Here is a 13603-nt window from a genome sequence, read left to right as displayed (position 1 = left end):
AGCCCCGACATCATGTTTCTTTACCTCCCTTGTGAAAATAAAGATTTTCATTCATTAATTCATTCATTCCTTCCAAGTCTTTTCTTTACTCCATGCACAGATGCAATTAGTGGTACAGCACTGCAAACGTGCACTGCGAATGACTCAAACACAAACATTAACCATGACGGGGCGTGTGCTGTGTGTTATTGGTTCTCGTTTCGATTTGCTGCTTGCCTGCACCATCATTCACGATGAAGTAGGCGAAAAGATCAATCGTCAAGGGAGACTGAAAGGAAAAAGCAGAAAGAAAAGAAGAAAGCCTGTAGGGAATGTGTGAGGTTAAGCACTACACTCTTTTTTACCTTCACCGTAGTATGTCTGCACATTGTGATTGTCTGTTGGTCCCTTTAACACAACAGTTATAGCCAGGTGCAGATCAGTGAATATCTGTCCACTGAAGAACTCAGAGGGACATCTGCGCAACTTTCAGCAGCCTCGTAGCTGCTTAAATTCTTTCATATCGCTGCAGGTTTACAAATGCCCGAGACACCACTATGCGGCGCAGTGAGGACTGTACTGCATTTTTCAGAAGGTGGGGGAAGGGGGGCCAGAACGAGGCGAAGCATTTCAATCGAAGACAAGAAATCGAACAGTATTAAGAACGCGACGCCATTCGGCCGCATACAAAAATTCTTTTGCTCTTGCTGCTGGCTTGTTAGCACTCAAATCAGGCACAGACACTGCATTCTGCAGCCTGTTTCATACGCACGTTCAGCTTCAGAACTCGCCTCAGAGTTCAGCCAAAACAAGAAACCGCTGCCCAGCGTGAACCCAGCACTTGAGAAAGAGTCAAGCTTGGCCATCCGAGTGCACTGGCGATGGAGTCAGGCCCGCTCCTTGCATTAGTGCACAAAACAGACCTCAAGATGTGATCCCCATGGGCGTTTTGAGAAGTAAGGAAGCGACAGTAAGGGCAAAAGAATTTTCAAATTTTGTTAACTCAAATACAGACGTCATGGTGCAGCAAAGGAAGGTGCCATCTCGAACAAAGAAGAAATCGCGCGAGCATACCAATCAGGTACATCGGTGGCAAGTGTTGTGCGTGCAAATAGCAAGTATAGACCGTTTTTTCGTAGGCGCCGCCATATTGCGAACGCAGTGGCGCCGCCTATGAGCAGCGCCATACTGGCTTGGGTGAAAGCAGTCTTTTGCATGGCAGGTACACGCTTGGCGGCAGTTTCTGGCGTTTGTTTTCGCGGTAGTGCAGTCTGTTTAGTATGACGTGCGTCTTCTACGTAGTAAACGGTTCTGTGAGACGTGCTGAAGTGGTTTAAGGCATCATGGGCGGAATTTCTGCTGGCGTTGAGGTGGACAGAACACGCAACGCGATGTGTGCGCGCATATTCGAGTCTGCAATCAGCCTCGGAGATGAATTGTGTATTTCTGAATGTTCCAGTCACTAATGTGACCTTAGTGCAGTATTATCCTCTATTTCTAAGCTGCGGAAACATACGCGACGATCATAACAGCGTGATCGTGGGTACCGTTCTGCTAAGATAGGAGCTGTGATGTTATACTTTGGCAAGCGTTCAAACTGTTCGCTGCAGGTTACATTGCGTGACTACTTGGTTCGATGGGTGAGGCTTCCGCACCTGAATAAAATAGTTTTGGCAAGTGATAGCAGCATACCTTACAGTCTGAATTACGCTTGTCCAGCAAAGGGACTGTTTACGAACTGCGCGAGCGCCCTAAGCAGTGGTAAGTGCTGGATTACATATATCTTTGTTCTATATACTGCGTGGTCCAAGCATACCGCATCAGCGGTTATATATTTATAAACGTTGTGCGGCGTGACTATGCGAGGCCCTATTGCGGCGTTAGCCCGTTTTCTCTTGCTTTTTCGAGAAAGAGGATTATAACCGAATTTCTTTTTCGGTTGTGTTTGTTCCGTTCACTACGACGCACTCACACGCATTACGGAAATTTTGTCCTCAGAAATAGGCATCGCATTCTTTTTATGCGATCTTTCATATATTATGGCTGTATGCAGGCAAAAAAGGCAATGCCGAAGCACACAGCTTACATATGTACCGTGCTGGTTCACAAACCGCAGTGATCGCTGTGTTGAACAGCGCCATCGGCCTCATGCAGGAAGGCTAGCGTAGACATATGGTAATTTGAAGCCTACTAGACTTGAAATGCGCGAGAACGATGCCGGTGCATCACAAATATTTTATTGCGCCTGCCGCTTAGATGTTTCGTGGTTGCCTTAGGTTGGCCGTGCACGAGCACGCGCTCTTATGTTTATGCTTTACTCCCTACGCCAAGCGATCAGATATTGAGCAGATTTACCATTTCATGCTGCTAATACAGAGACACCGGGTTTCATTGTTGAATTAAAACCGATATAAGTAAAATAGTTCACAACACATACACACACCGCGACTGATAATGTGCGTACACCGCGGCTTATAAAACGCATCACATTTCTGCGCTCCCAAAAGATATTTCCGCCTACTGTAGTTACCGATGCACCGAAAGGCTTCCCTGACGACCTTATATGAACGGATACGGCGTAAATTTCACAAAATACCATCTAAAACATCTCAAAATCGCTCCGCAGCACGCGACAGCAATACTTTCAAGCAGCGCCGCGCCGGATCGCCTAAGCCAGAGAGGAGGAAAGGCTCTCCGCGCGCCCTATCCTCCTCGCCCGATGAAACGGTCTATAGGCATGTCTATTTACCTTGGTCACCTTCTATAACATATCGCCAAGATCAACAATTTGGTGAATGCCATGAGAGGTTAGCAGATGCCATACTATTAGCAGATGCCATGTGTTGCGTCTCTTGGAAAAAGAGAAAGGGGAAAAAAAAAGTAGTAACCTTTAGGACAAAGTCAGGTGGCGTCCCCGGCTTGACCATTTGCCTGATGACGCCATCATGATGCGAGTGAATCAGTGTCTCGTCCAAGTCTAGGACTAGTATCTTCCGTTTCACCAAGCCTGCGAGCACAGGGCAAGAGATAGTGTTAGATGCTAACCAAAACATGTGACTCACGTTTTAGATTTGAAGAGTTAGGAGATCACTGATGAAAGATATAGCAGATGCGCAGATCACTAGCACACACACTAAATGGAAAAAAAACCCAACAAAGTAGCAAGCTAAAACAAACTGTTACACATATGTAAATAAAAAGGGGTTCTCTACCGCGGACTCAGCTAGCTAACCGCGCACTTGGTTACAAAACTAGCTCTGGCTGAGAGCGGCCCGCGAATGTGCCACTGTGGGCCAGAAAACGCGACGCAAAGTAAGGCTCACGCGTACACTCGCCCCAAGCGGCTCCCACGCAACAAGGGCACCTCACGAACTTGGGGGAGCAAGCAGACACACAACCTTTCTCTTTGAAATGCAACTTTACTCTCTCTGCGACACAGGCTACTGTACACCACCAGGGTCGTAAAACGCGGGACTCGAGGCGGAGGGAGATGCCTGCGGTCAGCGAAGGGGGGTCGAACAAGGGGTGGCGGCGAGGCTGCAGGCATGCAGCCCGCCGCTTGCGGGACTGTCTTTTCAATGTCTTCTAGGCACCTCGATTTCTTAGAAAAACAGGGTCTTGTAGTGAAGGCGCAGTGGTCGTTGTTTACACTCGACCATCCTGCACGATCTCGTCTCGAGAGAGTCTCATCATTCTCACTCGCTTCCGCACTCGCTGTCCGACGCCAATTTAAACTGTTTCATCTGGCTTACATGGGCGCTCGTGACATGGTCTGGCCGCGTCGACACCTTCGATATTGGTAGGTTCAAGATGCGATATGTGTCTGCAGGCAGCACCTCTGTAACAATGTACGGGCCTCTGCGTTTAGGTTGCGTCTTCGTGGGCTGTCCTGTGTCCTTAACTGTTTGTGGCCACGGAGGCGGCGGTAGTCGATCACCCTTTGTATGCGCAACCCTTTCTTCTGTGCGAGAAGAACAGGGCTGCTGTACTGGAAACTACTGTCACGGATTAATTCACATGATTTCAGCTCATCAGTAATGTCCTTCAGTACCCGCCTTTCATAATAAGAGCTGCGGTATGGTGGCTGGAAAACCAGCTTGCTTCCAGGGAGCTCCACGATTTTCATTTCAGCGATGCCGGTGCACCCCAGTTCTTCGATTTGCACTGCACAACAATTAGTATGCTTGTTAAGCAACACGCAGGGCTGTGTTTTCTCCTCTCCATAGACGATCGAGCCAACATTATTATCACTTCGGCTTATTAATTGCAGCGCATGGGCCTCCTCATTGGCGGTCAGTAAAACTTGCTCTGGCATGTTGCAAGGAGCGGGTGTACACTTGAGTATTTGACCTTGCTTCATGGGCAACTTGACGTCGCTGTAGTTCGCAACCGGGTCACTGAAAACATCAGGTTCATCAAGGGAAGGCGTTCTCGACACAGACAGAACCGTCCGAGGGGCAGCCTCAACGCTTTCGCGACACTTGACGACCTCTCTCGGTCTTTCCAATTCTGCAACAAGACCTGCCAGCTCTTGTGCTTCCCTTTGGTTTAGCAAATGGGCACACCCACCACTACGGACCAGAAGCAAATCGGGCAAGTCAATCACGTCCGTACCAATGATGACGTCCGGTCGAACAAAGGCGTCGTCGCTGACTATGTAAAAGTGGACGGCAGGAAGAGCAACATCATCGACGCGCACCTTTAAGTCTAGTTCGCCGAGGGATGACCGCTGTCCACCCACACCACGTATGGCCGCTCCGGGAGGTTCCGTAAGCTCCCTGTTCAGCTGCACGGCAGGTGTCAGCTTGATCAAGCTCACATCGGCACCCGTATCGAGAAGAGCGGGCATCCATTCGCCGTCAATGCAAACGCTTTTGTACACCCTCTTTGAAGGCGTGGTGTGTACAATATTGGTCGCGTTCTCTGAGCGGCCGATTCGGACAAAATTTCGCACTGTGCCCATCGTAATTGCACTTCGTGCAGTGAAGTGGGCGCCGTGGCTCAGGACACTGACGCGAAAGGTGGCCCGTTTTTTGGCAGTTGTAACAACGCACTCCGTCCGCGTGTCGCACTCCCTTCTCGCACGGTACTGCTGCGTACAGCATCGTCTACTTCTGTTGACGAAGGAAATGGCTGGTGGCCACTGCTCGGTCGGCTTCGGCTGCCGAATCTTTGTGCCGATGGGAATTGCTTTTCGCGGCTTTTTGTAAAATTTTCATATGCTTTGATAGCTTGAAGCAACTCGTCCACACTTCTGTAGCTTCTGTCCCGCAGCGCGAAACTCATTTTAGTCGACCAGAGGCATCTGACAATCTCGGTAATTGTGTCCGGCAGACTTAGCTTGACCCTGGTGCACATTCGTTCCTTTTCTCTGACGTACTTCGTCACCTCCTCGTCACGACTCTGAACTCGTTCGGCCATTCTCCTCCATAAGTCCGGCAAGCTTTCTTCAGTCACAAAGGCTGATTTAAATGCAGTTTCAAACTCTTGCCATGACTGATGCCTTGTTGCTGACGAGATTAGCCAATCCTTAGCGGGGCCCTGCAGCTTGAGGTGAATTGCAGTTAGGCGTTGTTGTTCAGACCAGTTGGCTAAGTCCGCAACGCGCGAAAATGTTTCCAGCCAATCTTCAGCAGTGTTTAGGGCGCTGTCTCCGTTAAAGCTTGGGATTGCGGTAGAGGCGTCCGGACTCACATGAACTGTTGTCGCTGTCGAGGGCGGATTCATCCTCTCCATCATGCGGGCCATTGCAGAGAAGGCCTCGGTGAGCTGTCCCAAGATGGCGTTGCTCGGGCCTGGATCCGGCTGGAACTGCGGTGTTGAGGAAGCAGGAGTAGAGCCGCCGTGCTCCCGAATCTCCTCCTGCAGTCGCGAAAGCTGGGCCACTTTTTCTTGGAGCTGGTCTGGTGCGCCGCGATCACTGCGTTGCCTGCTGTCTCGTTGGAGCTCGGTGGTGCTTGTCACCTCCTCAGAAGCACGCGACTGGGCAGCAAGACGTGTGTTGTACGGATGTTTGCCTTCCTGGCTCATCTTGACGGGCTTGTTGGGATTATCGCACTTCTGAGTGTAAACAAAAACGGGTTCTCTACCGCGGACTCAGCTAGCTAACCGCGCACTTGGTTACAAAACTAGCTCTGGCCGAGAGCGGCCCGCAAATGTGCAACTGTGGGCCAGAAAACGCGACGCAAAGTAAGGCTCACGCGTACACTCGCCCCAAGCGGCTCCCACGCAACAAGGGCGCCTGGCGAACTTGGGGGAGCAAGCAGACACACAACCTTTCTCCTTGAAATGCAACTTTACTCTCTCTGCGACACAGGCTACTGTACACCGCCAGGGCCGTAAAACGCGGGACTCAAGGCGGAGGGAGATGCCTGCGGTCAGCGAAGGGGGGTCGAACAAGGGGTGACGGCGAGGCTGCAGGCATGCAGCCCGCCGCTTGCGGGACTGTCTCCTCAATGTCTTCTAGGCACCTCGATTTCTTAGAAAAACAGGGTCTTGTAGTGAAGGCGCAGTGGTCGTTGCTTACACATAGTTTTCACCTGATGCAATTTAAGAAATCCTGTTCTGAAGTGCTTCACTGACTAGCAAACTCTAGAGTAACGTAGGCTTTGAAGTGCAATCGTTACACAGAAAAATCTAAATCTTTTTTTATGAATGCCACTAGTGCTGAATGTCAATAGTGGTAGTTGCACATTGCTGCCCAGATGCATCACCAAAAGTCGAGTTCGTCCCTCCGAGTCTCATTTTGCTGAAAGAGCAGCTAAAAGCTCAGAAACGGGTTTGCTGCCTTCAAACATTCATCCCTTCTGTTACAGAAAGTCGTCATAATGTCGCCGGGTAACCTCTCCTTTTTGTTGTGTAACCTTTCCTACGTATACCCCTCACACTCTACAGAAACATTTCTCACAGTCACGAGTGAATGGAGTGAATAGAGAGTGAGATGCATCGCAAGAAAAAGGAAAGAAAAGGTTAGCAGATATAATCTGCTCGTGCATGCTTACGCATTCTGTCAGAGATGTGTTCGCTGCATTCCTAGGTTTTCAATTACTGCAGCACAGAATAAGTTAGCTAGCCATTAATGTACGTCAAGTAATGATGTACGGCAGCAAAACAGCACTGCAGACAGTTTCCAGGCGGAGACCGCTGAAAAGCGGAGCTACTACTCACTTAGCCTATGCTTGGAAAGCGGAGAGAGGGGCAGAACGTCATACTTGATTGTCTGGTGTTGTATGACCTGAAAGGAGTAAGAACGGACATTCAATTAGGCATGCTGCTACCCCAAAGTGTCCCACCTTATGGAGCATTTGCATTATCCTTTCATCACACAAGCTTTTAACTGCCATCGCCTTAGTTCTTTACTGAGCTAAGCAGTTACTAGTTACAGATATTAAAATATCCCTGTAACCTCCTGCCGAAATGCTTGGAAATGAAAATAAAGCTTGCTTAGGATGAATTTGCCCACTTGCAGTTGGCTCAAAGTGGCAACAGTGCCCAGTGGTATTACAGTGAAAACCAATCTTGAGCATGGCTAAAGTAAACATTCGCTCGGTTGTATGACTGGGATTGCTAGGTCGTGTGAAGGGGTACATTGCAAAGGAGCTGCTTAGCACAGTCATTGACTCGGGAGCAGCTGAGTCTGTGTCATTCTTTTTATTTATTTATTTATTTTTGATAAAACTTATTTCAAACTGAGGATAGTCATGACAAACACACACCACCAATCATTTAAAGAGAAACAAAGGCTAAAAACAAAGATCGAAATTGGGACCAACTAAAACATGTTTCAGCTCCTGCATGGCCAAATCGTTTATGAAACCACAATCTATAGCTTCATTTACTTGTTCTATACTTTGGTCTCTTATCTTTTTAGTCTATTTACTGTCAATATTTAAGCATATTCATCTCGCAGTAGTCACTACTTCTTACTTGACTGTGCCAAGATTTATTTTATTAGAAATTACTGCTCCACGTGATCATGAGCCAAACATAATTTGATGGTCCTGGAGTGTCTGCAATAATGCTCAGTTACACTGCTTCAGAGCACTCGACTATCCACCCCTCTTGCATGGAAACAGCTGTGGCGATCATGTGCTTCATTTCTAAAAACCATAACACAGCAAGGAAGATAATATGTTAGTTTTGCGTGATACAAGGCCCCAAATACAATGTACACTGTCAATACGCCGTACACACTCATCAGCAGCAGAGATAAGTTAGCATCTTATCAGCAAACCACATACTCATCAGTAATGCAATCACGTCGAATACGGGCTACCGCAAAGCAGGACACTGCGCACGTGCCGACGTGCAATTGTGAAGGTTTATCGCTTATCCTCAAGGACGTATGAAGCGAGCACCCTGCCTAGCACCCCTTGAGCAAGTGTTCGTGTTGTGTTTTCAGCAGCCTCTCTGTACATGTCCACCAGCCCTAGCGTGTCAAGTGGAAATGTAATAGCACCTACAATTGGTCTGGAGGGAGCATAATAGTCCTAACCATCATCACCGTCATTCTGCTTAACTCCACTGAAAAGCAAAGGTGTCCTGCTCTGGCGATCTACAGTTAGCTCCATTCTGTGCCACCCAATTCTATCCAATGCCCACAAATTTTCTGATCTCACCGCACCACCCAAGCCCTCCACCACAAGCAACCGCACTTTCCTTGCCTCGGCATCAACTGCGTTGCTCTTGCAGACCCATCAATTATCTTATCTGCTCCGTGCGTTACGTCGCCTGCCCAATCTCACTCTTTTCTTGCTTATCTCAAATACAATAGAATGACAGCTACCTGCATTTCCTCTCTCTTCCACACAGTCACCTCCGTGTCCCTCGACATCATGGCTCATGGCTGTCTTTTTTCATTCCATCGTTCGTTGTTCCAATAAGGAGCTTTTGATATACTAGTGTTCCTAAGCAGTTCTGCATACCCAAAACTCCAAACTCTCGTATTCTTTTGCATTACTTGGTAGGTCTGGACGATAGCATCCCGTAGCTTTGGGTCCCTATCTCTAAAACTCCCCAATATCAAAGTCTAAAGCCAGTTGAAGAGTTTTACTTTTGTGAGAAGATCCTAACTATTTAAAGACACAGCAATGTTTTTGAAATTGCTCAGCATGATTTCAACTCAGACCAGCGTCAAAGAGCTCTGTTTGCAAAAGAGCATGGTTTTCTAGATTGTCAAGCTATGTAGGGGTTCTTTTGCTTTGGCCACCTCACTTGTGAAACCTTTCACCATTATTGGAAAATGGTGCAACTCTAGAACAAGCACAACAGGAACATAAAGGAAAATACAAGTGCTGGCACACAATCAGAAAGTGTTTTATCAAAAACAAAGCATTACAAATCCCCGAACTGGTCAAAGAGGTTATGTGTTCTAAACAATGTAGCTGCATGCAGGTGAAAGGAAGAAAGCATAGCTAAAGGTCAGCAAAATAACATGAAAAAATCTAATCGAACTTGCACGACACTTGCTCTTGCATTGACAAGACATGTTCCTCAAGACATGAAATGGTTCAACTACTTTTCTTGTCTGCTGATTACTACATAGATGAGTTATGGTTATGCAAGTGAAGTCAAGAAAAATCCACATGCCTCACATCATATTTTCTTTTTCGAAATTCTTTCCACATAGTTAAATTTCCAACAAGCCTGGACAGAAGCCTTCAATCAGAGATGGGAAGAGCTCCCAAAATGTTATTACTACATCACTGTTTATCATGACAATGTAATAAATAGTACCAACAGCTCTGGAAGCCTGCCTTTCACATTTCTTTAGAACTTCAGCTGTCTCTCCTAACAAGCACAGAAATTTAATTCCTTTAATCTAGACGAGTGGTATGTTTAAGCAGGTCTTTTGCTTGAGGTATTCCACATTTTTCTTGCTATCTTTAGACAAGTATCGCTGTTTACAAAGGTTTGTTTTGGCTAGGCTAATCGCTTGTTCACCTGAATACAAATGGTCATCGAATTCTTGAAAAAGCTTTGATATAGCATAGCAATATGCACACACACATTCCGAGCCTGCACCGAGAAATTCTAGCATGCACCTTTGGTCCAAACATCATTGTTCGTTTTCACATCTTTAATTCCTCCCATAAAACTCATGAGACAAAGAACTGTGCCACTCCAATGACATCTAACGAAAATCTACCTCGGAAAAATGAAATAAAGTCTGCGTTGGAACACAAAAGTGTGTAGCAAGCAACAATATATAAAACAAGTAATGAGTGTCATAGCATCACTGTGTGTTTCACGAACGCTTGCCCCATGTCAAACTAGCAGTTTAAACTTAAATGACTGTAAATGAGAAATTGACTAGTGCATTCAACTAAGCTTTATATTGTGACAAACAAATGTAAAAAAAAAAGAATTAAAGAAAGCCCAGTGTATTGCATGAAAACCGTGCTCTGGGAATTCATCTTTTGCTTTATATCCTGCACGTACGGGGCATCAGTATCGCAATACAAAAAATAAAACGCTCCATACATTTCAGGGGTGCATCTGAACGGCTGCTGCACAGCTGTGAGAGCACAGGCTGCTTGTGACAGCTGTTCAGTGTTGGGACGTAAACAGCCCGCGGAGACAGCACGATGGACTGATTTGGTTTCGCATTAGCCACCTGAGTAGTGCAGTCCAAGAGTTGGATGAAATAGAGAACAAAGACACTATGGTTAGGCACCAGAACGCAGTTTTTAAAGCTATTTAGCTACATAAGGTGCATTTCCCTGATCGTGTTTCGGTACATGTAGTGCTGAAGCAGGGTGTTCCGGAGGAGAGAGTGCATGCTTCCTGCGAACAAGCCGCAAAATTAGGGAGAGTGCCAACTCGCAACTGTATGTCACACAAAATTTCTCGCATTGTACACAGCACTTTTCGCTGAACTGTCTTCTCTTCATACTCTGATACACACAAACCAATTCAACAAAAACCTTACTAGAATCACCTATGTAGACATTTCTATAGACTGACAAAGAGAGTCTCAATTTTGGTAGGCACGGGCACAATGGCCACAAAGCTTTACTGAGCACAACAGACAACAGCAATGTTGAACAAGTCCGGAAGTTCTTTACTCTTTGGTATACAACACTAATGGCAAGATAACAAGGTATCGTGCCTGAGTGCTGTATGGCACTATGCAAGTTATTGGTGCTTCGGTGTAGGAAAGATATAAATGCAACTGAATAGCCAATTTTACAATTATCTATATGACAAAAACATGTGCAAATTAACAAAGTTGCTTTTGACGGAGCGAGCACGGCGATTTGAGGCTATTATGGAACAGGAAAGAAGTTAAGGGAAGGTAAAGAGACTTACTGCCACAATTTCGTTATTTTACTCATATCAGTTTAAAACGATGGCGCCCAGCTGTACATTTAAACAAACCATTGACTTAAACCGTGCCTCTCTATTAAGCTCCCGTAGAAGCATTTCCATGCGTTTGGCATTGGAAATGCAACCTGCAGCGAAGTCAGAACGATTAGAGTCGCAAAATTATTACATGAGGTTTACACGGGAAGCGGTGGGGACACGACTCCTTCACGCTCCTCAGTTGAATCTATCAGTTTTGTTACCGACAGATAGCGATCCACGAAAGAAGCGATGAAAGGATTCGTTAAAGAAAGACATAGAAACGATTCCACTGTCTTCATGATCCCGTGCTTTGCGGCAAGTACTTTGAATCGCCACGCTGACGCACGAACATGAAGCTAGCGTGTTCATAGCTGGCCAAGCTTCTCAAATCGGACGCAATGCCAAACATTGACATATGGAGTTCATCGTTTTTTCTAGGTCACCACAGATACATCAATCCACCGTAATATCAGTGCTCGGCGCGCTGCAATATAGCATCCATATCAGTAGGTTGCCATTACTTCGAACGTAGAACTTCCGAAGTTCCATGCAGTGAAGAGCTCTTTCCATGCAAGCGACTACGAGAGGCTACGAACGATGCCGAGTAAGATACGAAATACCAGACTACTACCGGTTGGAGGCAAGAAATGTGCGACCCAGTCAATACTGAGAGCGTCACAGTCGATCGGTGGCACTTTTCAGACGAGAAATCAATGGCAAGGACACCGCGGCAAATCAAGGGAAAAGAGAAAAGCGCAGGGTTTCTTTCTTTGTTCGTTTTTTCCGGCGCGGTGCTTGGACGTTTTTCGAGACTTGAGACAAAGCAAATCTAAATGAACAGCACTCTACCAGGCCGTAATAATACTTATGCACGAAAAAACGTGGGTCCTTTTTTCTTGTCGCAGCAGCGGATAGAAAAGTCGGAAAAGAAATGCACAGAAATCCACTGTCTCTCCCAAGCAGTGTCGCCGCGACACAAAGGTTGCTTTACGACCTTGCGTCAACAGGTCGATTAACGCTCAAATCGCTTCCTAGCGCAAGCTGTGACACAGTAAGCACGGAAGCCAGCAATACCAGCTGGCGACGTTTGAATGAATAAATTCGTTGGGCAAGCTCTCCAACAGTACTCACCGCTCGAACCTGTTTTCTAACAACATAACATATAAAACTCCATATTTTTGAAGCCAGTAGGAGGAAGGCGCGAAGTCCCATTTGCAACTGCTTCAACATTGGTATAAGTTTGACGAGCACCCGCGATATGCACAAATTAAAAAAAAAAAGTGTGCGACTATCCCAAACTTTAATTTACTTTTAGCGGAACCTCCAAATCTCACGGTTCGAGGCCGCCATGATACCGACCACGAGACGCGCCGACTGCGCAGGTGTCTGCGCATCGCTACGGCACCACTGCCTAGCGGCGAAAAGTGAAAGCAGCGACCGAAAGCAGTGAAAGCTGACTTTCGCTTCTGATTCAAACGTGCGCATTTTTAGCGTGACCAAGCGCTTCGTCCTGGGAACCTGCGCAGCCCTTTCTACTACCCTCCTCTGTGTTTCTGTAGTTTCATTCAGACTTCTGTTTGAATTTGTTTTCGGGTTCTCTAGCCGCCCACGACTAATCTTTAAATAACCGTCCGCTGCGCAACGCCCTGGCAAGCGCCGTGGCGCTCTCCTCAATCTCAAAAGAAAATCGGACTTTGTTGTTGCTGCGCCAAATAACACTCCCACCCGTTGAACTCTGCGTTGTAGTCTTGGTCGTCTTTTCTGGTAGCTTGACAATGGATGCCACAATTGTTTCCCTCCCCACCTACTCTACGCCCTCCCCAAGTTGCGTTCACCCTTGACACGGTTAAGCTCACTGCCAATAGTCATATCCATGCTCTTAATATATGTGTACTTATTTTTTCAGCCAGAACGCAGACCGAACCAAAACTCGCTGGATTTCATTGCGAGATTTCCAAGGTTGCGGCTTTTCATCCCCCTACGTACCTGCATTCTGAGCTGAGGGTGCATGTGATGTGCACATTAACTGTACACATGATAGCTCCGAAGTGAAATTCGAACGATTCGATGAAATTGAAAGGCCGAGCAATTGGAGAGGGGGGGGGGGACGCATACGCGCGAGGTTTGAAAAAAGGTCCTGATGCAACATCGTTAGGACGTCCTTGTTAGAATATCCGGAACTGGACGCGTGGCGGGTGTCCTATATGATTGTTTCCGAAGCGGTGCGTGGATAATGGAGCGTAGTTTGGATGTCCCGCGGGTTGCTTATGTTTCTTAA

General features: G+C 46.8%; 1 protein-coding gene across 2 annotated transcripts in view; it reads right to left on the bottom strand.

The window, feature by feature from the left end:
* Positions 1 to 12695, bottom strand: part of Dd (CTD nuclear envelope phosphatase 1-like protein dullard) — a 36878-nt gene extending 24183 nt beyond the window's left edge. The window contains exons 1-3 of one of the 2 annotated variants that reach the window (XM_075685331.1): positions 12457 to 12695; positions 7147 to 7213; positions 2868 to 2986 (exon numbers count right to left, since the gene is read on the bottom strand). In XM_075685331.1, the coding sequence (XP_075541446.1) occupies positions 2868 to 2986; positions 7147 to 7213; positions 12457 to 12555 (285 nt within the window). In that variant the 5' untranslated portion in view covers positions 12556 to 12695. Of the gene's footprint in view, positions 1 to 2867; positions 2987 to 7146; positions 7214 to 8473; positions 8624 to 12456 lie in introns of those variants that run through there. The other variant, XM_075685332.1, reaches the window with a different exon arrangement.
* Positions 12696 to 13603: the final 908 nt, after the last annotated feature.

This window comes from Dermacentor variabilis, chromosome 3 (genome assembly GCF_050947875.1).
Source record: "Dermacentor variabilis isolate Ectoservices chromosome 3, ASM5094787v1, whole genome shotgun sequence".
Classification (NCBI taxonomy): domain Eukaryota; kingdom Metazoa; phylum Arthropoda; class Arachnida; order Ixodida; family Ixodidae; genus Dermacentor; species Dermacentor variabilis.
This window is presented reverse-complemented; position numbering and strand designations above follow the sequence as displayed.